At 31.1% G+C, this 27485-nt stretch overlaps 1 protein-coding gene across 2 annotated transcripts in view; it reads right to left on the reverse strand.

Annotated features, from left to right (window-relative positions):
* The window catches only part of LOC108780501 (uncharacterized), a 92757-nt gene that overhangs the window by 35114 nt on the left and 30158 nt on the right, over positions 1-27485 (reverse strand). For both annotated transcript variants that reach the window (XM_018548249.1, XM_018548248.1), the window contains exon 3: positions 11714-11773. In XM_018548249.1, the coding sequence (XP_018403751.1) occupies positions 11714-11773 (60 nt within the window). The remainder of the gene's footprint in view (positions 1-11713; positions 11774-27485) is intronic.

The following is a 27485-nucleotide window of genomic DNA, read 5'->3' on the forward strand; positions in this document are numbered from 1 at the left end:
AAAAAGCGATTGGACCAACGGTTTCTGAGACATACTTATTTAAAAATTGTATGATCTTACAAATTTAACAAATGTCACTGTATCTTACAAACCGTTGGTCCAATCGCTTTTCCACCTTACAGTTTTCGATAGAACTCGTCAAGTACTATATGAAACGCAACTCAGAACTACTCGGTACTCTCAAAAAATTTTCCGACGTGGGACTTGGAAAAAAATTTGAAGTCAAAATTTTTTGGGAGTACCGAGTAGTTCTGATCGAAGTTCTGGACAATACTCGGCGAGTTCTGTCGAAAAGTATCAGGGCTCAAAGCGATTGGATCAACGGTTTCAGAGATATACTCACTTTAAAAATTGTTGATCTTCTGACAAATGTCGGTGTATCTTGCAAACCGTTAGTCCAATCGCTTTTCCACCTTACAGTTTTCGATAGAACTCGTCAAGTACTATATGAAACGCAACTCAGAACTACTCGGTACTCTCAAAAAATTTTCCGACGTGGGACTTGGAAAAAAATTTGAAGTCAAAATTTTTTGGGAGTACCGAGTAGTTCTGATCGAAGTTCTGGACAATACTCGGCGAGTTCTGTCGAAAAGTATGAGGGCTCAAAGCGATTGGATCAATGGTTTCAGAGATATACTCACTTTAAAAATTGTTGATCTTCTGACAAATGTCGATGTATCTTGCAAACCGTTGGTCCAATCGTTTTTTCACCTGATAGTTTTCGATAGAACTCGTCGAGTACTATAAGAAACGCAACTCAGAACTACTCAGTACTCTCAAAAAAATTTTCAAAGATTTCTACTATTTTTTTTAAGCTTTATTATTCTTCAAAAACATTTTTTATATATCAAGAACTCTAGGTATTCACAAAATACTTCTGTTAAGCTGATCAGAACTATGCGACCTTGAATTTCGTTAAAAAGTTAGCACCCCATTTTTAAAAAATTATTAAAAAATGATTATTAAGCGCATATGTCATTAAAAATCATAGAGAACTCTTCGTATCGTCAAAAAGAAGCAGGAATTATCATCAGAACTATTGTATCTAGAAATTAATTTTTCAAAAATTTTTAATTTTTTTTTATTATTCGAAAATTTTTTTTACATATCAGGAACTCTAGGCAATCGCAAATTGAAGCTATTAAGCCGCTCAGAATTATTCCACCTCGAAATTCGATAAAAAGTTAGCACCCCATTTTTAGAAAATGTAAAAAAAATGTTTATTGAGCGGAACTCTTGTTATTAACTATAGGGAACTCTTCGTCTCGTCAAAAGGAAGTGGGAACTCTAATCAGAACTCCTGAGTACTATAGTTGGGGTGCTAACTTAACCCGATTTCGTTAACAGAATTTTAAACAGAATTTCATGTACGCTTACAATAAAAATGAAACCCAAGCATGGTACTATCTTTATTATTTTTCTCTAATAATATGTATTATTTATGTAAAAAATTTAATATCAACATCTGATGCCAAATTAAATCCCACAATTTTTTTCCAATCAGAGTATAGTAGTAGTTCTTTAATTTTCTTTTAAAACATTATTATATCACAAAATTATGTGATCTTAATTCAAGTATTACCATAAAAAACTGAAAAAATAACAGTATAAAATAAAAAAATATAATTCAAATAGTAAAATTTTGTATGTAAAAACACTTGGTATTGCTAAATCAAAGAAAAACAATGAAAAGGATTTAAAAATTATAATAATAATTAACAAAAATAAATAATAAAGTACGTCTAAACATTCCGGTACAATTAGTACGTAAAATTTTTCGCATTTAATTTAGCGACAATAATTAACGGTGATTAATTGACGACAGTGTAAATATTTTCGCTGCAACTGTTTGAGATCGCTGATCATGTAATCAACGTTCGTTTCTTCTTTAAATTAACGAGCGAACGAATTTGCAATAACTTGCACGTGACACAAATGGCGTGTCATCGATTCGATGTGATGCGACGCACATTATAATGATTAATATCGGTATATAATAATTCTTTGGCAATCTCCAATATATCAGATTGTTAATTACACATGATTTAAACAAATATTGAACCGTGTGGCAGCAAAGAAAGAAGAATAATGCAAATTGCGATTGAGTTTAATTAATGGAACATCAACATAATTAATACGAAGCTTATATAACAGTCTAGCTTGGATCTGATTATGCTTAATTTCGTGTGAATTTATATACTAATATATGTAGTCTTTTTCTAAACTGCACGCCGAACAATTGTCGGTCTTGAAACGCAACTCTAATAAATTAACCTAGTACTATCACGAATTAAATTGATTAACAATTTAATAATTATTTGATGCTCTTTTTGGCATCTTATATCGATGTTAAACTATATTAAAATCTGAAAATAATTCTTCTTATTGCGAAAAATATTACCTCGACCGGATCACTTGCTTTACGTGCAGTGTCCTATCAACATAATTATTTGTATGATACATTTTTAGTGAAATACCATCTTGCACGATGTTTTGCTCCTGACCATAAAATTGCTGTGTAATAATAAATTCTAACAAAAAATTATTTTTACATGCAGAAGAGAAAGAACTTTACTACTTATAGCTACACGCTCTTAATTTAGTGACTTCAACGTATGCAATTTTTCTCTTAGGGCCGGTTTTTTTTCTGATTTACTTGTAACCAGATTTAAACTGATGATGATGATGATGGTAATGATGACGATGAAGTAAAAGTCGTATTTTTTTTCGTAATGGTTAATTATTAAATAAAACGAGACGCGAGGAGTCTTCGACGCTCATTAAACTGCGTATTGTTGCCGATCGAACAGTTGTTGGGTCGTGCTGCTTGATTATAAGTACTGAATACCTGTTTTCCACAACAGAGAGGATGCCCAAGGACAAAGATATATAGAGAGTGTACATCGGATTCTTTTAGGACAGACCTCGTATGAGTTTTATACAAGTGTTTTGCACAAAATGTCTTATAGGTTGCAAGGTTTAAAAAGATCTTTTTATGGATCTTATTAGTTTGACCTTGAGTAGCATCACCAAGATTAGATCAAGGTTAAATCGATTTTTTAAATGGGAATCCCCATTTTTCATTGCACATCTTTGTAGCGCATTTTTATTTCGAAAGCTTTTCAAAACACTATGAATAATATTTTTCCGTGAACTACTTTTTGAGTTACAAGGATTGAAGTTACAGAACCGTCGACATTAGCATTATCTATAATGTTAAAACATTTTTCAAATGTTTAAAGTTATGACTTTAATAACATTTGTCAAAATCATAGTCGTTTGATGTTCCTATTATTTTCATTTTTAATGAAAAAATGAAAATAGGAGGAATAACTTCAAACGCCTTGACCTTGATACTTGACACACGACATCAAGATCTCGACCCTCAACAACATTTGAAAAGTTTTAATTATCAATTAGAGTATTCGGGAGTACTCGGGTGATATTTCCGAATGCAGCCCAGAGAGTCCAGAGAGACATCAGTGTGACTATCACGTGGTACCCTGAAAGCGCAGCTGGCGTTTATTGTTTGCGTCTCGCCTAATCGAGAGAGTGGAGGTTAAGCGACAATTGAACCACAGGAGGCAGTTCGCATTAATAAAACGAATGATCGATATGCTGTAGTCCTGATTAAAGGGATGCTGGAGTGACGACCGAATTTGATCGAAGTCGATAAAATAGATTTTTTATCGACTGCTTACGCCCTCTATATTTCTGCAGGTGCTCATCCGCTTACGTTTCGCCGCACGCCGCCGGCTCACTTCTTAATCGCTCGGTTTACTCGTAAACATCGTAAGCACCTACATGAGTACGTAATCGTCTGGACTGAACGCAATGAACGCAGTTCGACATATATGATTACGCTCACACTGTCATTACTAAAAATCTGTAATACGCATAAAATGAAATACAGATTTTACTGACAATATATATCGATAAACGGTAGCAGCGGTAGTTTTCCGACCCAATAATGTCATTTCAGGTTACATAATGTGTCAATACATAAATATATATATTGCATATACATGTGTATCTACTTCATTTTTTTTTTGCTAAAAAGACAAGTTTTGTATGCTCAAATATATAGATACCAATGACATGGTACTTATATATGTATACATATATATTGCATGTTGAGTATTATAATGTGTGAATATATATTCACATTAGAGATAGAAGTATCGTATGTGTGTGTGTTCATGTGCGCGCGCGCACACATGTATATATTCATACATTATAATATTTATCATGCAATATTTTAATATTGTATATATAAGTACATATGTCACTAATGTCATTATAGATATTTGTATATTTGAGAGCATGCGCAAAACTTATCTCTTTAGTAAAAAGAGATGAAATAGTTATTACACAATGTATGTGCATTACATGCATCCATGTATTGACAATGTATGTTATGTATTGTCCTGGCCTAAAATGACATTGGATGTAAGAAAAGATACTACTATGACTGTATATTGATGAACACTGTGTGTATTAATATATATAAAAAATTATATACATATATAATGTATACACACACATTATATGTATGTATTATACCAGGATATTATGGTAATAATTAGTATCTATAAATGTTATATGGAAACAGAGAGTGTGGTCGAGTTGCCGCTATCAATGCTTCGAAGCATTTAAATCACCAATCGGAAGGAAGAATTTTACTAATTGACCCCAATTAAAAAATGCTTTGAAGCATTTGTAGTGTATAAGCGATTTTTTATTTCAAATATATTAAGGGGATGTTAGAGTCAGTCCAGGATCCTCTTAATATATAGACAGAATTAGAATATCAATACAGCACGCAATTGGAGCGCATTCACATAATATTTATCGAACAGTTTTATATATAAAATATGTGTAGATAAAAAAACTTATTAAAGGTTTCCTTTGAACCATCTTCAGCAATATAGTAGATAATCATAGTGTCATTACAAATATTCATAGTCAGTATAATTGTTGGAAAATAATTTTTACAGTGGACAAAGGATGAGCATTTCCCAACTTTCCATTTGAAAATTGCCTATTTAACTAAGTGACTTACCTTCGCCTCAATAGATCACAACTAATGATTCAGAACGCGTAAAACTCGTTATATTACAACAACTAAAAACTTTTAATTTTATATTTAATGTCAAAATAACAGTTTTTATTTGTCGTAATATTACGTGTTACGTTTGGAATCATTGGTTGTGATCTATTAAGGCGGATTACTTGGTTAATCAGCAAAAAGACAAGCAATTCTCAAGCAGAACGTAAGAAATAATCCTGCGTTTACCATAGAAATTATTTTCCAACAATTATGAACTATGAATTTTTGACACTGATTATCAATTTTATTACTGAAAATAGTTCAAAGGAAACCGAAAGGTTCAATAAGTTTATATCTATATGTTGTGTAAATATTATATGTTCAAGAATATTTTATGTGAATGCGTACCGGCGATTATTGCGCTAAATGATTATTCAAACGTTTTGACCTTATATTTGGCAAAAACGTTAAAACATGAGCTGATTAAAAGTTGTACATTACATGAGATATGTCGAGTGCACATTATTCCTCTTTGTACATACATAAACATCCTTCCAGGTAAATACATTTTACAAATTGACGGTCTCGTATTGTTTTGGTCATCTAACTCAAGGACACATAGCTCCAATATCACAGTATTTTATGAACAATTAGAGATTATATCCATGTCATACTAAATCTTTGAGTTACAGGATCCCTGATGTGTATTATACAACGATCTTCCTTAGCCATTAGTAAATAAAACAATTTGTTATACTTACTAAAAAGTATATTTGTTATACTTTGAATTGTAATTGACATTATAACATTGAGAATGGCTCGATCAGAATTAAAATTTGTTTTCAAATTTTTTGTCATCGTTATTGTTGTTTATAATTAAAGAACTAGCGCTTGGCTCGTAACGTTTTATACAATATCTTGTCGTTTTTTTTAGTTACACAATTTTATTTAAAAAATGACGACAATCATTTGTATGAGCTTAAAAAGTTTTTTTTTTTCTGAAAAGTATTCTTATCATTATTTATCGTTCTTCAGATGATATAACTTCTGACTGAATTAAATATTTGTTATATCCTGCATAATATATTGCTTTGCCGTAAAGACACGTATATAGTTTACACAACATCTGAATAAAACCATGAACTAATTGTTACATGCCTATTAACATGTCAGTTATTTTCCATCGTCAAGTTTCTAATATTCTAACAAAAAGTAGTTGCACCTTTGAATACACAGTCTTACATAACGCATAATGTATAGGAAAATACCAATCGAAGTTCTTTACTTCTTTCCTTTCTATGAAATATGAAAGACCCTGAATGGTTGTTTTTTTTTTTTTTTTTTTTTTTTTTTTTTTTTTTTTTTTTTTTTTTTTTTTTTTTTTTTTTTTTTTTTTTTTTTTTTTTTTTTTTTTAAGCTTTATGCATTATGCATGCAAAGTTCTGTGCTTCGGTTTTAATGTACATGAGAATATAATGAAATCTTTAAATTATGATTTTGAAGCTTACAATAAGAAGAACAATCTGAGTGTACGTGACCTTGTATTCATATGCAATGTATAGAATATAACAGTAAGAAATGTACGTAATGTTTTACTATAAGTATGTGTTTTATTTGAAATTAAAAATCTGCTTTACCGACATCGATCAAGTTCAGTGTCGCGCTAAATATTCCGTATCATAAATAATCATAATTTTAATAATTTTATAAAGTAGTATAAAAATTTGTAGTATAAAAATCGTATGTATGTATTTATTATGTGTAAATATATTTATCTTTTTTCTCATTAGTTTGCTAAAAGTTAACAAATTGTTCTGTAATAATGATCTGCACTGATGTGTCACAAACAATAATAATTATATAATTATCCATCGAAATAAATGATATTCATTAAGGAGATACTGGAGATCCTATTTTATCGACAAAATTTGATTAATTTTTTATGACTCATTACTTTTAATTACGGATTGAAAAGTCCTCCACAATTAAAGTATCACCAACATCGCAGTCAGATACAATTTAATATGAAAAACGAAAGAAAATTGAAAACTTACAGTTTTGTCATCGGCTTCTGCAATCGACTCGTCACAATATGTGCTGCATATAAGAGTTCAGGTCTCGCACACTTAAAATAAATAGCTATCAGTCTACAAAAAACTTTAGCTAAGGTTTTTAGAATAAGAGAACGGAGTCATGGAAAATTTCGTTTGTATACTACAAGTGAAGCCATGAAACCGAGCAGGAATTGTGTCTGTCAGTAGGTACGCGATGTTGCAAGAGATAACATTAGTATGTTAGATAAGAACAGATGAATGCACTTGAATGAGACACAACGATATGCAATGTAATATAAGAAATAAATGAAAGATGTCACTGTTATCAAATTCGGAATTTAAAAAATCTGTACTATCGACCTCAAGTAAACCGATAATGTCATATCTGCAGATAATTACCGGACGTAGAATACGATATGATCAACGGCTGCAAAACAGCAAGCATTGGAAGTCGATAATTCAGTATGAAGTTATATTATCGATTAAAGAATAAAGTGTTTTCTATTTTATCTACAGTATATTCGTTAGAATTAAGAAGTTAATGTTTGAATGAATTGCTAGAGGTCGTCTAGATTGTAAACTCATATTAAAGAAAACATGAATTAAATATTTCTTTGTTCATTAATAAATTGATTACAAATAAAAATTTATTTATATAATTTACAGCTTTATTTTTCCTCACAAATTATGTTTATACAAATAAATAAGTTCAAAATTCGCGTTTTAGTATTAAAATGGAGAGTATTTGCGGTACAGTATAAATCTAGCGATTTTAAATTTTATATTAAAGTCGATCATTTTAAGTTCAGTCTTAAGATATTATCAGGGAACTGTATTAGCATCGTAAGACATTACTTAAGACAATCTTAAAATAAAAATGTTACCCTATAATCGTAAAGACTGAACATCAGGCTGCTCCTTTTGATTGGTTCGTCATTTCCTACCAATTTGCGTTAGTTAGAAAGCACATATTTTTTACTCGTAGAATTTTGGAAGAAAATAGATAACACTCTCAAAATTTTATTAGAGACTTAACCAGAGATTGGCCAGAAAAAGGCCACTTATGATTAGTTCGATATTTTTTAGTAATTCCTGTTAGGGCGAAAGAACACATATTTAAAAAATGTTGTACAAGAAGGAGAAATAGCTAATAAGAATCCGCGATTGTTGGTTACGTTCAATAGAGAAAACTGATCAATGTGAGCAGTCAGTGATCCTTTAATGTAATTTTTTCTTTATATTTAGATCCAGTGAAAATTTAAAGGCAAGATAAGAATTATTATGTTAAAGAGTCGCTGCAATTTTTCTACTAAACAGCCATTCGCTTAAATAAAAATTACTTCGTTATTGCAATATCTAGAGCTTTAATTTTATAGAGCGTGTAAAACGAGTGATACTTTTGTTATCTTAAATTCAAAATAATCCTTTTCAAGTATGCGTGCTAACGTTCATGTACGTCAAATACCTGTCTATACGATTACTCTAGAGACTTTTCCCTGTAATCAGAGTCTGTGGATACGAGCTACGTTTTATGGGAACGTTCCGTTTTGCGTTTATAGCGCTAGTAAGCATCATTTGTCCTTGTTTAATATTTGATGGGCAGTAAAGATGAACTAATGCTTCGTACGAGCATGAAAACAGAATGCATTCAATATGATCTCTCAGTAAGAGATTTTAACAAAAGCACACACGAAATAGAAGGACATACTATTTCTTTCTTTCTCTTTTCGTTTTATCTTTTTCTATTCTCTCTCTCTCTCTCTCTCTTTTTAGAGGCTATAATATTATAATGTATGTACTTATATGTATATTTTTAAGATACTAAATGACATAAGTCAGAAATTGTGGAAATTGAGAGTGAAAAACAAACAAGGCAGACCGGGATATTGCAATAAAATTCCGCAAAACAAAAAAGTACACAAAAGAGTATGTTGTATGAAGAAGTAAAAATATATAATGCCTTACCGTATGAAGTAAAGCAATGTGAGAGATTTGAGCTATTTAAGAAATTATTAAAAGAATATATAATATAATATTTAATGTTACTTAAATTTAAGATTATGTATTATATTTTATTGTATTCTTGAAATAGCGAAGAAAGCTAATAAAGATCACTCATTCATTCATTCTCTCTTTTTCTTTTTCAAAAGTTGTTAAAACACTAATAAAAAATAGTTATTGGTTCTGATTAAAGATTACCCCAATCGAATCGTTTTTTTTTTTTTCAAATATGCGTTTGATAAGCGCGTTAACGCATGGCAATGCATGTATAAAAATCTACCAAGAATAAAGATTTAATTTTAGAAACATTATATAATTATTATTAGAGGCATTATATTATTACAGAAAAATAATTTCAAAGAATTTAAATAAAAACAATTAATTTTACTTAAAAATCGTTTAAAAATATAAAACTTTGTTTATTATTTTTACAAAAGTAATATAACTGTCAAGCATAAAGTCACCAAGAAGATAACTATAAAAGAAATTAACGAAATATGGGAATTATATTCGACATAAATTATTCACTACTGTAACTATTAATAATGATCACATTAGAATGATCGAAACGTTTAGTTAATTTTGTAATAGATTTGTTTTTTTTAATAAAAATTGTAAGATAGCAAAATAGAACTTGCGTAGCTCTATAATAGCCCAGAATAACGAAGTTGAATTTTGTTCATATAGAGCCTGATGATGAAAATTTAATTTGTTTATTATTTTTCTAATAAACAAATTTGATGTATTGATTTATAATTTGGTATGTGTGTGTACATTTCAATATGTATTAGTTTGTCAAGTAAAAGTTCTAACATTCTTTGGGTTTTACATACAGAAACATTATCAAATACTATTGCAAAGTTTCGTCTGATAAATTTGATTCTGTGTGAAGATCATTTCAGATATGTATGATAACACAGTTTATGGCGTGTTTCTTGTTTAATCCACAATAAAGCGGTTTCGTTAAAAGTCATTTGTATAGAAATAAGTTAAACGAAAGTCTCGCCGCGTATATTTATTCATTTCTGACGTCGTAATTCTACTGTGGGTGATAATCCGAAGATAAGTGTAGAAACAAAACATGAAAATTAATTATACATGCAACCTTCGCGCCGCGCGCGAGCACGCACATTATGTTAATTTTTACAAGAAAAAATATTATTAATTTAGGACTTGTTCACACATGCGCGCGCATGCAAAATTGTTCCGTGTTGTTTCTCCTTTGTGGATATTAAAGACTTGATGTGCATCGTTTGTGTAAGATTAAGTCATTTTTACATAATATCATCTACATATCTGTATAAACTTTTTTTATTCGATGATCTGAGAGATCAATTCTGATGTAAATTTAATGTGACTCACTCCGTTAAGCGACAAATTCTGATGCAGCAGCATATACAATATAATTCACGTATATGCATCGAACATTACTGTGACAGCTGATTTGTCGTAAGTAATACAAATTCCTAGATAGCACAGAATATTTATGATAAATATTTATTACTATTTATTTTCTGAAATGTTATATAAATATTTTATGCAATATTTATGATAAATATAAATAAATATTTTCAATAAGTATTTTTACTTAGATTATAACGACTCATTAAGTATTTTCATAGCATTTACTGTAACATTTACAATAAACATTTCATTATATTTATAATGAATGCAATCTAAGACCACAAAAATATTCACGAAATATTTTGTAAATATCTTATAAATATTGTGTGCTGTGTCTGGACTACACTTGGGACTGATTATCTTTTCTCTAAAATCTCTCTCTCTCTCTCTTTGGAGTGAAACCTAACTCTAAAGAGTAATCTTACTCTTAAAAATTAACAATTAAGCTATTTTTTTTCACTAGCTAAATCTCGTCACTCTTTAGAATTAGATTTCACTCCAAAGATTTCAGAGAGTTTATTACGCGAGATGGAAGTGCATACTTGAAAGAAATTACCGTTTTGTCCTGAGCATTAATTAATTACAACTGTCTCGAGTTAGGAATACCTACAAAATTTCCCGAGATACATTTCGCAATAACGTTTTATCAAACCTGTTCTTAGCAGTCGTGTATGTCAATATTTGACTAAGTTAATCAAACTACTAACAATAAGCCATATTAGCACGATAAATTAATAACTAATTGCGATTTAATCGGCGAACACAGAGCGGGTTGTAAACCTGATCGGTCGAGAGTACATCAATTGGTAAATTACGCGCGTTAGTATTTTAGCATCAATTTCACCACTCACTCGAAAACTGGACCAGTCGACCCTGGTCCAAATCTGGACAAACATGGCTGATAAAATGTTTCCTCGCAAATTTCCAGTTCTAATAGTCTTAATATCCTTCCGTTAATTTTTACGTCTTCCTTTTTCTTTTCTTCCTTTTTATGATTGAGATAAAGAATGACAAATACATATATACTGAATAAATCTAGTATCGGACGATTAGCCAACCGATTCACTGCTCACGGATTGATAATACCAATGCGATAGTGACATGAAGAATCAATTTTTAAAGACACAAAAAGTTGAATCGGCGTAAAGGAGAAAAGAGAAATTAAAAAACGGCCCTTAGAAAGAAATAATCATAAATCACTCACCGGTATCGTTCTCGTGGCCTTGTGGTTCATCCCCCACATCCTCGGTGGCTGTGGAAAATGCTGCAACAGATAAGGAAAGAGCAGAGTGAGATCAGCCGTTTTACATTAGAGAGACGCAGGGACGGAGAAAGATCGAGGGGAATGCGATTATTAATGCAGGTCGCGTCGTGAAGTTACGTGCTCTCAAGGCGATCGCAACCTTCCACGTTGACGGACGGACATTAAACTATAAGCATTAAATCGCAGCCAGCCCCGCGATAATTAACCCTTTGATTGGTCGGAGTTATTTATGCGCTATGACCTCTGACTGGGTTCGGATAGAAAGATAAATGCAAAATTAGGCTTGTTTGCGTATTCGATTATTATGACAATTTCAATGCTGCGTAAGATTATACACATTGCATGTCTCCAAATTACCAGAATGCTTGTCAATAGTTATATTAGAATAAATTAAAAGATTTAAACGAATTTATTGGCTCGTAGCCCTGTTTCTCTTTATTAGTTTCAAATAATTATATTAAATGAACTCTACTGTAACCAAGATCACATAAAATCAGGAGACACAGTAAAACATTACATCGATTTAGTAAAAGTAAATTATTAATAATTATCAGATAAAAGTGTCATTATATATGACTATGTCCAATCAAAAGCAAATCGATGAGAAATGTATTGAATAAAAATTATGATAAATGATAATCTCTACGATATTTTTATTCAAAAAAATTTTTATTCAACTTCTGTCAAGGACTTTATTACAGAAGAATATCTGATGGTTCCAGAATAGCTTGTTTAAAATCTATTACATAAGCATAAGAAAGACGTATAATTGCGTAACGCGAACGATTTTATTTTTGGGACAATACTGATGCATTTCTGTGTCTGTGCGATATATATTCAGGAAAATATAAAATAACAAAAATTTTGATAATTATATATAATTTAAAAGTTGATGACTAAGTAGTTTTGTGAAAGTCATGAGGATAAAAGTAACACCGAGAATTATCAGATAGTCAAAAATGTAATGTTGATTAATAACATTTTATTAGATGTAACAATTGAATTTTAGTTAATAGAATAACAGAATAACTATAATAAATAGTTACAATAGTTATAAACAGTAACATAATAAAAATAAATTATGATAACAATGATACTTGATTATATAATTATATTTCTTTTAATTTAGATACATTTTTTTCTTGAATATAATTACGGTGATAAACCATGAAGTACTATGATACTCTTTTTCAATAATAATACTTTTTTTAATGAAATTATTTTATATATCTGACTATACTTATTTATTTTCATTTCTAAAACATAATATAGTATATAGTTAAGGTAGTATTTATTTTCAATTTTCTAACCGTTGGTATTTACTTTTCCTTGAGTGCGACAAAATGTGAGAGAGTAGGAACAATACCTATCGCATAAACGACACAATCACATCTTTCCATACAGAATAATTTAATTTATTCTATTATGAGGTACGCATTTTTTGCCATTTATTCTCGATTGTTATTTACTCGACAGGCGCGAACACGCGTATTCCCATGATCGATCCTATGCGGTGATTGGAGAATAAACTTTGCTCGGTGACCCATTAAGTCTGCAACCTGTTCTACAACCTACATTATAGATGTAAGCAATATCACTCTGGAGATTTCCTCCATTACTTATGTCTAGAAAAGATCGATCGAAGGAACAATCGTGATTCTTTTAAGCAATTTAGGTTTACGAGGCATTCAAGCATTGAACTGTTATAACAATATATCTTCTTCAACAAAACAATCTGACAACTTGTTTAAATATAATTACTAAATAATAAATAAAATACAATCTAATTATATATGTTATATTACATTACATTGTATTATATATAATATATTATTAAATAAAATAAAACATTTTATTTTTTTTATTTTATATCCTATTTTTTAAATTTTATTTTTGTATAGAAAACTGTATTGTCAAAATGCATCTCTCAATTATCGTCTTTTAACCCAATTTTGGAATTGATGGATGATCACATAATGCTGCACCTTTGAATATTTTTTCAATTGCGAGAAACTGAACTCCACTACATCTATGTATCTATTAATGCCGTGTATTGTTTGCTGATGAGTGACTTTAGTGGTGTTTTTTAAAGGTATGTAGGAAAATTATCGGGCATAGAGCCAATTATTATGACGCAAAGTAAAATTATGAGTGACTAAGCCAGATTAAAAATATCATGCTGTATTGTAAAATTGATGTAAAATACTTTATATGAAAGTTTATCTTATCTATTTGTTACACACATATATTTTATTTAAAAACAACAATAAAAGATCTGTTTAACATATTTTAAAATTATTGAAATTTTATTTTGCTTTTTCGTTAAAAAAATCAAACATATTTTATATTTTATTGTGAAAATATTAATATATTGAAAAGAATTACATAAAATTCTTCGAAATATCATATTGTCCCAATGATTATAATAATAATTTTCAAGATAAATTCTAAGAGAAATTTTTTTTCCGTATTCTTTCCGTTTAAAAAAAATAATAATAAATCTGTTTTATGTGTTTACTACGTAGAATTTACAGTATTTTCTACATATACAATGCATACAGTGATCATATGTCTTTTATTTTAAATAGCTGTTCTTTAGATTGATTTGTTTCAGAACTCAACTTTGTCCTTTAATTTCCAATGTTGTTCTTTAATATCAATTATTTCAACTTTTTTGACGGAAAATTCTTTTCTAACTAGCGTTCCAATGTGTAATGTTATATTAATGAGCAAATTTTTGTGAAAAATATTTTACAGTTTCATGCATATATAAATACGATTTGTTTTTGTTAATTACATTATATTTCTTAATTTTTAAATTAAATTTATTCAAACTAGAGTTGTTTTCATTTTTCATTATTTCGAATCTTTTATTATTTCAGATTAAATAAAATTTGTCCCAATATAGTCAATTAGTTTCTAACTATCAGAAAATTGCGTATTATTTCAATTTTATTATATTATACTGTGCAATAAAGTTGTATAACGCGCAGATTTTTAACACAATCAAAAACTAGTTTGAAAACATGTAGGAACGAAGTCCTACATTATCTCTTTATCTTTCAAAAAATATGATCACTGTGGTAATACATCATTGCGTTCCATCTCAACTATAAGCGTCGCCATCGGGTGGAAAGTGCGTTAAAATCGGCTACGGCTGCCCGAAGAAAGTCAGTGTCAAACATCGAACTCTCACTGTGCGATATAACAAGAGCGGGACATACGGTGCACCCGTGTCTCTAAACGCATATCATTAAATGCGCCCTATTGTTCGTATTTAATTCAAATGTCGCTGTTGCACCGGAGCCCGTAGTGCGACACAACGTCTGAAAATTACGGATAGCACCAGACATATACTTTGTCGTACGTGCCCGTCACCAAATGTGTCAGCGAAATGCACGCTAATCGCTTTAATTAATGAATTCGGGCTTTAAATGCGGATATGACTTACGCAAGTGATGGTGTTTACAAATAATGGAATTATTACGTATAGAGTAATGATACTAACACACAGAATTAATCCGTTCATATTGTGAGTCTTTCATTATAATATAATTACACAGACACAAACAATTTTTTGATCCAAAATTCAACTATGATATTCTTATAATTATTTTAATGCTTTAAAATCAAATCCGATGTTCAAATTGTTTCATCACATTACAATTTTTGTTATTGACGGAAAATATCTTGATACTTTAATATATTTTTTACTTAGCAGTTTGCATTAACTTATCTATAAACTTAAATTTATTACATTCTTTTTACAATTTTTTATGTATATAAGCATTCAAAGTTAGCGAATCATATCGTTCGAGTGATCGGCATTTTGCCTTACCATATACTACATCTGAACATACGGAAACTTTAGGTGATATGATTCGCTAAAGTTAAATGCTTATAATTAAAAAATTATTATAGCCAATTCAATTTTGCCAACAGTTCGAATTGTCCTTAACTGCCTGAATCGTTTACGGAACATTTGTGTAAATCTTATCCTTCACGTAATTCCAAAGAAAAAATCCAAGTGTTTGTAATGAAAAAATCCAAGTATTTGTAGTGATTTTTTCCATTTATATGCGTTGCTTAAACGAATATTGATCCATTGTTATTAACCGCATAGTTTTTACTCAACAACTGTCAAATATAACAACTCCATCTATTCTTTCTCTTCCTATAGTCGTTGTTCAGTTTCGAACGTTGTGACTTATGGTATTCCCGCAAAATCTATAATATTTTTTCAACTGTTCTGGTCCTCGGAACTTCTCATAGTCTCTGCAATGGATAGGTCAGTAAGATTCGTTATTTGATCGATAAATCTGTTGGGTGATCTTCCCCTTCGTCCTTTGCTATCTACCTTTCCCTAAACAGTCAATTTCTCCAAACTGTTCCTCCGAATAATATACATATGTCCGAAGAACACCAATATCCTCCATTAGATGTGCGACGGTCGGTCACTCATACTGAGTTTAATATCGATCAGTTTATTCGATGAGCAGTCCAGGGTATCTAAAGCATTTATTGATAGTACTCGTACTTTCAAATTCTTTTATTCGTCTACGACACGCAGCCTTGATTGTCCTATTATGTTTCTGACCCATATGTTACTATAGGAAATATTAAAATGTTCATTAATTTTAACTTTGTATGTTTGATTATTTGATGATCTCTCCATGTTATTATTAGTTTCGCCCTGCGACGCTCTTATTATTCCTGTCTGTCGTATCTGATCTCATCCTCACAGTCTCCGTTGTCCCTTATTCAAACACCGAAGTATATTACCTCCTGTTTTGATTTCTATGTAGTGCGGAATAGAGATGTGCCATCTCTTCTTACGCTATAGACACCCCTACGGTGTCGTCGTTTTCTGTCGCCCTCCTAATTATCCACTCATCATAGATGTTAAATAATTTTGAGGAGAGCACACATCCCCGTCTAAGGCGTCTAATTGGCGCCTGTTTTGTCTTTCATGGGTATAAACCGTGGTTGAAAAGTGCTAGACTGTGATTTAACTTTTCTGAAAAGGTCAAATATAACAATTCCATCTATAACAGGGGGGTACACAAAATACTGTAAAATTTAAAATGAATCCTCTTAATGGAAGACCTTATATTTAAAATTAAAAATATTTGATATTCATTATTCCGGACCATTCTGAGAATCTTCATTGTCGCATGATAAGATTAAAGCTACCATTAGTTGCAATAGCTTATAAATATGTGAGCCAAACGTGCTGCAAGTAACTAATTACATTATGACGTATATAAATGAAAGGCAGCTAACGATGGCTGTGTCCCCGTCTACTTCCTGCTGTCTACTTCTACTGATACTTTTCCTCGGCCTTCTTCTCTCTTTCTCTCTCCTGCTTATTCGCTTTTTTCTATTCTTTCACAATATATGATGCTCTCAAAACGAGCAATGATATCCATCAACGAACGAAAGCGATCGAAATTGTGAATGATCGCAAAAATACACGTGACAAATACTTAAATGCTCGAATATTTTCATATGTCTTTATACTTGGAAATGCATTACTTCATGTTTATTATCGTTTAATCAGTACTTCATATTTATGATCATAAATGAACGTTGAAACAAGTCCTTGAAATCTTACTGTTTTTCTAGATTACTTCTCTTATATAATAGCATTCTTATATAATAGTATTTCCAATTTAATCTTGCTGAAAAATTCCTTGGATTTCAGAAAACTTTTGATAACACTTTATACATATATCAAGTTCAAAAATTCTTAAGTAAATATTACACAAAAAAATTATGTATTGTATTAAAACAAGAGTGTATATAATTACTTCATTAATATTATTAAATTAATAAAATTATTTTCAACTGTTAACTATGCTGTAATATAACATCATTTTACCGTGTAGTTCTACTATTTTTCATGTATGCGCAATTGGCATTTAATATTTGAACGTTATACAATATCTTGCTATTTATTCATTTCGATATTTGTATTTTAAATATGAACAAAAAACACACTAATTCGATGTATCTACTGAAACATTAAACGTTTAAACATTACGATATTTGACGCACAAGTATAATTGAGTGATCGGCCGATAAGATATTCGAGTATTCTTATTCTCTTGGTCGCCAATCAGGTGAACGCCCTGTTGAAATGGATTACTTAATAAATCTTTGAAATCAGCTATCTCTAGCTCGCGAAGGCAGTGTTAATTTGCTCCACTTTATCGTGACGGCACGGTGTGCGGTGCGCGTGTTAAAAAAGTCGTTTTGAAGACTTTCTATAACCCCGAGATCGCCTCTCACCGTCTCTCGCACTCGCCTGCGGCGTTGCTTACAGCTCCATTCAAAATCGCAAATAACCTCGCCATCCAGGGGCGCAGATGAAAGTGTTTTATGGAAGCGTCGTTAATACACACATGTGCGATCCTTAAGTCTGTATTATCGACTAAATGCAGTAATTTTTCTATAACAATTACTTTATTCCTTTTTCACAGATTCGAAAATCCTTTTCCAGAATCAAAGTATACGCATTAATACGTGAGGTAAAGTTTATGCCGAGATCGAAAAAATGGTCTAATTGAGATCTTCATTACTATTTCTTACTACAATATGGCGTCAAAGAAGTCAATCGTAACAATATTTGTTTGAGATAAAAACTTTACAATCTGTACTTACAAAATTGTGATCCACAATAAACTATAAGTAATTTACATGAACAAACAACGTAAAGTTCTTAGAATTAAATATAGACGTTTAATTAAAATGCTATTGTTTAATGAAAATTTATGTATACGAGTGCGTGAGATATTGATGTACTAGTATAAAAATGTGTGATGTGTTGATGTGCCGCATTTTTTCGGTAAACAGCGATCTTGTCGAAGTTCGGGTTTCACTTTATTAGGATCCCCTTAAAGAATAATCATCCCAGCAAACACCACATTATGTAACGTATACATGTCAGTTATATTCGTAATTTCCTATTCAACAATATAAATGTATTTAATATAACACGTGTGTTTAACCTAACCCGGACCAGTCAATGACGTCATATGCTCTACTTTAATTTCTGATTGGACGAGGTCATGATGTTTTCGGGTCAAACATGGATTAATTGACCTGGGTCAGGTTTAAACTCATTAGATTGAAAAACGCTAAATGTTATATCATGAGGGTCTGTTCGCATTGCTTGAAATCCCTAAAAATGTTTGTCCTCAAACTTAGATAAACAGATATTCGGACATTTAAGAGAAAGAAAGCAAAGATGCTAAGTGCAACAGTGCAAACAACGCGGATAGACTTATGGCTCGAGCAACAATAAAAACAATACAATTGTCCTTCTTTATATTTCGTGCGTGCGTCCCTGCGTATATTTCCAAATGCAATCGATATGCCGAATAACATCTAGCTTGCACCATCCTTTCGAAATTACTATCGCACGAGACTCGTTTAAATAAATCATGGATCGCTCGTACCGATTGGTAGATTGGCAGAATCACGCTCAGGGCATCAATGACTGTTAAATGTCGGGCGTCTGAAAAAAAGTTCAAGGCTGCGCGCTGACAAATTAACCCTCGATCGCTGTAATTAAATTTGTTATATAGTAACGTGATCACTTGTGGCAATCCTTGGCATGACTCCGTAATAACCCATATAGCGTACTAGCGTTCCAAGGACATTCGTAAAAATTTTAATGGAATATCCTTAGGATGTCTCGCCACGATGAACGCGACTATTATTCCGAGCGTTTGTATGTTTGTAAATAACGGGACGATTTAAGGTGCACTACTTCCGACAGCATATTCCGATCGCACTGCAGGGGAGACGCTTCACATCATATCGCCGAGAGACGCGATCGACACATCGTGTCACGTAATCGACACATGTTCTGGATTTCCATAGAAATCCAGCACACGCGATCCGATGACAACCACAGGATTCTTGCATGGATGTCGATCAGCGGCCCGGTAATCAACGATCGGCATTTATGGGCTTCGACCAGACGCGACCGCTCGTAATAGGAGAGAAAATGCACTCACAAATAAGAAAGAAAGAAAACACACACACACACACACACATAAAGAAAATAATGAGAGAGAGGGAAAGAAAGGGAGAGGGGAGGGGAGAGAGAGAGAGAGAGAGAGAAAGAGAGAGAGAGCTTTATTTATCTTGTGCTTAGTTCTTTTAAGCTTTCAAACAGAAACTTTATAATATATAACTGTATGTTAAACAAATAATTTACAGTAATACAAAACAAAAATAACTTTAGGATAGCGTGAAGCATTTTCATTCATTTCTCTCAATAATGTTTCATGAACAACGCATATCAATTATTTGAAAGTTGTGCTTGAGCTCTCAAGGAGCAATCATGATTGTATAACGTAATTATAAGAATTACAAAGAGATATTGTTTGCTATCATAGATTTTCGTATTGCTTTAAAGTTGAAATTGACGAAATAGAAAAGATTAAAATTAAAAAAATAAAGAATAGAGAGAAATGTACAAAATAGAGAGCGAGAGAGAGAGACAAAGTTTTATAATTCTTGGAAAAGATATATAGCCGTGTGCAAAAAAAGTGCGATTCGAAATTTTTTTATTATCTGTACGTTTTATAACAATCTGGACACTTTTCAAGTTTTTACATCCCGCCATATTGGAGCCGTCATTTCGAATTCGTCAATTTTGACATCAAATTTATATTCAATGGCTAAAAAGTTGTTAAGTTTAAATAAATATAAGAGGTTGAAAGGTCTATTTGGTAAATTATCAATAACTTAAATCACAGTTTTTCCAAGGTCCTTGTATTTAATTATGCATAACTTATCAACCGTAGCCGATACTAAAAAATCCTTTCGAGGACTGAAAATTCTAACAATATATTTAACTTTGATCGCACTAAAACTTGTCTAGTACAATATACATCGCCATTATAATATGACAGAAGACGTAAAAATAGCCCTTTTCGTTAATTGAATTGCAAATTTCCCAAAATTATGATGTATGTTAATATACTATGAGTGAATACCAGCTTTTAAGTCACACTTCCATTATTCTTATCAGAATTTTATTCCTCACGGGAAGAATTCATGAATACTTCAAGATAACGAGTGCCTAGAGTTTCGAGGTATTTCCAAACGTTTGTGTGCTTACTTGTCGTGTACGAGACGGTATTCGATCTTGTTAAAATACACGACGTCGACGTCGAGGGACGTGTCACGTTTCCTACTTCTCACATTTTTTCTTGTTTTTTTCTTCTATCTCCTTGTAAATAATTCCGCGCATATTGTTTGACTTTTGATTATATAATTTGCATATTAGGGCATATTAAAGCTGGAATCATGTTTTTCAGCTACACAGCAATAAACGACTGAAAAATACGCTCACATACAATTCTATTTTTAAATGACTTTATTCTCAATTATGTTTCTATACGGAATTTACCCAAAAGAAAGAAACTCGAAAGTTAGTGATATCAACGTATAATTATATAAATAAATATGGTATGTTCATGAAAAGTATAATTAATCTGTCTAATGTAATTATATGATCTAGTCTCACCCTTTGGAATGCCGGACTAATAAAAAATTTCTATTATAATTATATATGAATATTGAATATAGATATTATATAATAAGACAATGAATTAAAGGAGGCTTAAAAAAAATGTTAACTTGTATCTTTGTTGTTAGTATTTTAAAGATATTATATACCTAATTAATGTATATAATATAGTATACTAAATATATTCATTATAAATTAATAAATTTCATTAATTACAAATATAACCTTTGCGTAAGTTTTTTTTAACGTTTTTCGAAACTTTTTCTTTAAGTAATAAGATATTTGGCTAATTGCATTTATTATATATTTATTAATTTTTGATTAAACAAATTTTTTAAATTTTCGAATACATATATCTTTGATTATTTTGAACTATTATTGTATATACTATATTTACTTTTATTCTTGGCGTATCTATTTACTTTTATAGGATCTTTTTTTTATCAAATTACACAAATTTACATAAAATTGACATCCATATATTAATTAATAATTTTATAAGGCTAGATATAATATAAAACTTTACACATATAGATATAATATAAAACTTTACACATATAGATATAACATAAAACCACACGCGTGTACTTTTTATAATACGTTATAAAAACTCTGTTAAAAAAAAATTTTTAAAAAGGTTACGAAGGAAGAGAAGAAGAGAAAATCGTCTGTTCGAACGATGCGAATTATTACGGATTGTCCGGATGCAAGCAATAAAGAGAGGCTCGCCTTGAGGAAACGCGTGGCTCACGCCTCGATTCATTGAGGACATCTCATCGCCACGATCGAGACGATCCTTGAACCGGTCGCCGTGTTTCAAGAACGCCGGCCAACTTGGATCGCACCCGTAAAATTCGCGCGATACTTGATTACTCATCTGTTTGATAATCTTCGCAGCAGGTGCGTAATAGCATTACGCGCGATAAAACTTTCCTTCACAGAGAAAAGATTTCTTTATATCAAACAAATTTATACATTAGAATAGTACATCCAAATAAATGTTAAATTTTAACTAAGAATGTGATTATTTTAAAATTACATTTTTTTTTGTCCAAACAAAATATGTTTCATTTAAAATTAAATTTGTTTCAATGAAATAAATGTAAATAAAACTCTCAAGTTCGAACAAATTTTTCTTTCTATATTCATAGAAACCACACAAGAAAAAAAATTTAGTGCCTTCAGCAAAACTTAGGCATTTTTAACTGCAAATATTTTATTTGTATAACAAAAAATTTAGTTATTTTGCAAAATAATTTATCTGCTTTGTAAATAACAAAAATATTTGTTTATACCAGCTAAATAATTTAGGTTGCACAAAATTACAGTTTTGTTTGACATATTTTAAACGAAAAGTTTTTATTCGGTATATTTCAACAAGATTCAGCAAAATTTTGGTATATAGAACAAAACTTTTTTCCTAATGGTCACAAAGCTTCTGTACTTTTAAAAACATGATTGTTAAAAGATATAAAGTGACGCATCACGATGCTAAGTGCGTAAAAGAAACGACGAGCCATATATATATTATTACATCACTGCGTAAATGTCGTACTTATTTATGTGACTAGTGAACAACCTATTTGGTTAAATAAAACAAAATTGGTTTAAAGCAATTAAAATAATTGGTTCGAAATGCACTGAGAAAAAAATATAAATTTTAATAAATATTTATTTAAATAGTGCCAACTAAATATTTATTAAATATATAAAGACATTCATTTGGTAAAAAAAAAAAACATTAATTTGATTAAATAACAATAATTTCTTTTCGTTAAATAAATAAATACTTATTTACTGTAAGTAAAAGTTTAGTTGGCAATATTCAAATTAACATTTATTTAAATTTAAGGTATTCTTTCTTAGTACGAGAAAACAAGTTTTTCGATTAACGTAACAAAACAATTTAATTAGAAAATTTGATAATATTAACATAAAAATTTGTGAACAAAACTGTTAATTGTATGTCGTGCTCCGCACTAGACGTACACTTGGCTGATTTCTGAGATAATAAATATCTACTGTTTTTCCCCACCATTGTTCGAGACTCGGTCGCGTCGTCGATCGCGCATGTGACGCTGTCTCGGAAGGGGGAGGGGAGGGGGAAGTATCCTATATCATACATGCAGAAATCGTATTTTCCGCTAATGAAATGAAACGTTAAACAACATAAAATGTTAATATTTTAACAATATTATTACAATAGTTTTTTGTAATATTATTGTTTTCTTGTAATATTGCGCACTATTAAACTATTGATAAAGAAAATGCAGAAAATGAAATGCAAAAAGAAGAATGTAATTCCAATCCTAATCACGTTACAGTACACTCAGAAAATTTCTTGAATTATATTTCAATACTGATTGTTTCTTTTGACGTTCGTTTTTCTGACAATTTATTGTACGTATTATCTACATTTTTTAACGACTACTAAAATTTGTTATCTACTACACTGGAAGTCGAACAAAATCACTCGGCCTACCTACCGTTTATGACAGATTCTTTTTGCATGCTGTGTGGAGAACAAAATATGTATTTAATTTTTGTATATGTCAACGCTAAAGATTAAACCATGCGAACATTCGTTTTTGTAATTTAAACTTGAATATATTTTTATAATCATGCACAGTTAACCGCGTTTAACTCTCATTAGCACAATCATTTTATTGGTCACAAATTTTAATTCAATAAAAAATTATTAACATTGAACAAAGTTCTGTAAATTGCAAACACTGATGAAAATCTTGAACAAAAAACTTGAACAAGATATTGATCGGATAACAACTGAACATTGAAGTAATTTTATTAGGCACATTATATATGAAAAAAAAGAGAAATTGATCATATAACTGATAAACTGACTGATAATATATTCTCTATTAATAATTAATATCATAGGCAAAACAGATTCTGAAATCTCTGAGTGATTATTAATTTTCTATTAATGTACTGCAGTCAATCTCTTATGTAATACTGTTTATACCATATTCAGTTTCTTTATGATATTTTATATTATTGTGATTATAATAATTTAACTTCGTACGTGTTATTCTTACTGTATTTCTTAATTATGTTATGTTATAATTTATTTTCTTTTCTTTATTGTTTTGATATTATAATATTTTGATTTAAATTTTAGGGGCTAATATTTAACTATATTTAATTACATTTTGTCAAATTACATTTGCAAATTAAAGAAATTAGAAACTATAATTACAATATTCAATTATGTTACATTATATTATGAAATTAAAATATATTAGTATTATAGATTTCATTTTTTATATGTCATAAATATTATTTAATTGTATAATTTAAATACACATCACAATGATTTCGATTTAATATCACATTAAAATATCAAGATTATTTCATCCGCTCATTTTTCTAAATCCGGGCATACTGTATTTACGTATACGATGATGAATATAGTCCCACTTTGCTTGTTACATCCTATATGCGCAGACTGAAGTCATTCTCTCATTGAACAGAATATAATAAATATAACTTGCATCATTAATAATTATATTATTATTAAAATATATTATATTATTATTGAAATAAGAAAATTATTTTGAATCACACTGTATTGTTAATATAATATGTATTAAAATGCTGGTAATATTTACAATGCTATTTTTACATTGTTGAGAAAGCTCGTGAAACAATTGAAGTAATGACAGATTCAATGCTTGATCTTTTGGAAAATTGTACAAAAAAAGGATATATATATATACCATATATGTGTGAATTAATATAATTCATTTTGCTGTATATTTTAAAAATTATAAAAGAAATTTTTAATTTGCTTTCCTCAAGTGTTTTTCCTCTCAGTTTCAAAACTTTCCTCATAAAAATGTATGTATTTTAAACTTAAATAATACCATTAATATTTTATGACATATAAAATTCATATAACATTAATTACATTGTACGCATATATATGTATAACTCACATATTATAAGTTATATTGTCTAACTATATGCATACAGGATACTGTCCATTCAAGATTTTTCTGCAGTTATCCATCTTGGAGTGTCTCCAAGAAAGTATAATCAAGAATTAGAGGAACCCTCTAGTAACGACGTCTTCGCAAATAGTCGGAGGAACATTCTAGAAAATTGTAGGCAGACTATATCGAAGGCAAAGAATAATAAAGTCAATTACTGTTAACGAGATAACATCGCGATCATTCAATTGAGAATCCCCTATTGGTAGTGCACGCACGTGTATTCATTGCCGGTATTGTGCAAGCACAGCGCATTCGAAAGGGCGCGCATCGTTGCATTCGTAGAATTCTGTGCTCTGTAATTAGGCTAATTATTAGCTGACGTTTTCAAACCCAATGGTCAAATGCCGGAATAGCAATTTGTGCCCGAATGCCCGTGGGCTTTCTCCGTCAAGTTGATCCTTCTTTAATTCGCGGTTGTTTATCATTATGATTGCTTGAAGTTTCGACGAAAAACAAAAATAAAGTAATAAATAAACACAAGTACTTATATTCAAATCGAGCATTTTACATCAATTATATCAATTTCCCTCTTTTCTATCTATAATATTAATTAATTAATTTTCTAACTTATCTAGTTAGAAGACAAATTAGTTGTAATCTCATACTTTTATGTTCTTTTTTATTGATCTAATTTCAATTAAAAAAATCCTGGTTTTCGCTTTTCAATAATATTATGCGGGAATTACAAAAGAATTAACTCAAAAGAATTTGGCTCGGAACTCCCTGATGTAATAAGACAAAGGAAAATAACATAGGAACAATAGAAATGCAAACGATTGCAAAAGCGCGCGTCCGAGAAAGTGCTTTCCTGGCCGTTATTCCGCGCACGCGTTGCGGGTCGCGGGAGTCACAGATCGCGTGTTATACGCACCGACTTCGGCATGTTGTACGGAGAATTCCAGCATGGTCCACTGGGAGGTATCACTAATAACAATGTCGATGGTCAATCCTCCACAGGTGTGAAATGTATTATCAGGATTTCGAAAAGTCTAGCCGATCAATTAATCATTTTGCCGCGGCCACTCGCGTTCTCGAACTCGATCGACTAGATGAAACTGTCGACAATTCGAATTTCCCGTGTTAGTTGCGTATACATATACTATATGTATATTTGAGGATTTCGGAAAGAAAAAAAAAAAGAATGTATTCGCCTGAAAAATATATGCTCTTCATATGACTTTCGGGTTTTAAAAAATTAATGAGTGACAATTTTACACATGTCTGAATTTTTTTAAATCTAAAGCTCACAAAGACTTTTTTTTAGGAACTAGAAGTTTTAATTAAAAAATATTTGTACAAAGTTCGGTAATTTTTTATTGTTGGAATCAGTAACAAGATCGCAAAGATTCGAAACTCTTAGAAAAACCTCGATTTCCGACATAATAAATTTAAAGATATTTTCCGAATACCAGGATAGGTGTGTGGACTCGAGAAATTTACAATAGAAACTGAACCCTTGGAAAGGTCAAATTAGGTTAGAGCGAAGGTATAATCAAGAGAATTGGAAAATGTATAGCAACGCGGTTGGAATCAGAGAATTCGAAGTGACCCGAAGAAAATCTCTTATCGCAAAAAGGTTCGGCTAAACTGTCAGTGACTCAATCTTTACAGTTCCCACGTGTCGCACCGTTGCACGAGTTGCTAAACCTCCGATCGCGGGGGGTTTTGCTCTTGATGCGCCCTTCGTTCAAAGGCGACACGCGAGATAATCTCAAGGCGACTCTGTCTGTAAGACTCAGGTCGATGGATTGTTACGACACAGGTGTGTACAATCGGTACAATCACAGTCGCAGGTTCCGATCTGCGTGACGTGCGGAACGGAAAGATCGGAAGATTGACAGAACGTTTATGTTCTTTTCAAAGTTGCAATTCCGCTCGCTCATTCGTTTGCGCCCGCCGCACGCTTGGTACCAAGATGGCGACGGTCGAGCTTCCGTGATACGCGGAAGAGGGACAATTCACAGTGCACTGTACGCGGCGGCGGAGAGAACAGAGAACACTCCGATAGAAAGCGTTCGAGGCGCACTAATGCCAAGTCGAGCCGATCCCACAAGCGAGTCGTCTTCGCGCGATACTTGCCCCGAAGTAACGGGGCGAGCTGATTGCCAAAGAGAGCAACGGAGAGAGAGAGAGAGAGAGAGGGGGGGGGGGG

The sequence above is a fragment of the Cyphomyrmex costatus genome, unplaced genomic scaffold (assembly GCF_001594065.2).
Source record: "Cyphomyrmex costatus isolate MS0001 unplaced genomic scaffold, Ccosl1.0 scaffold70, whole genome shotgun sequence".
NCBI lineage: Eukaryota > Metazoa > Arthropoda > Insecta > Hymenoptera > Formicidae > Cyphomyrmex > Cyphomyrmex costatus.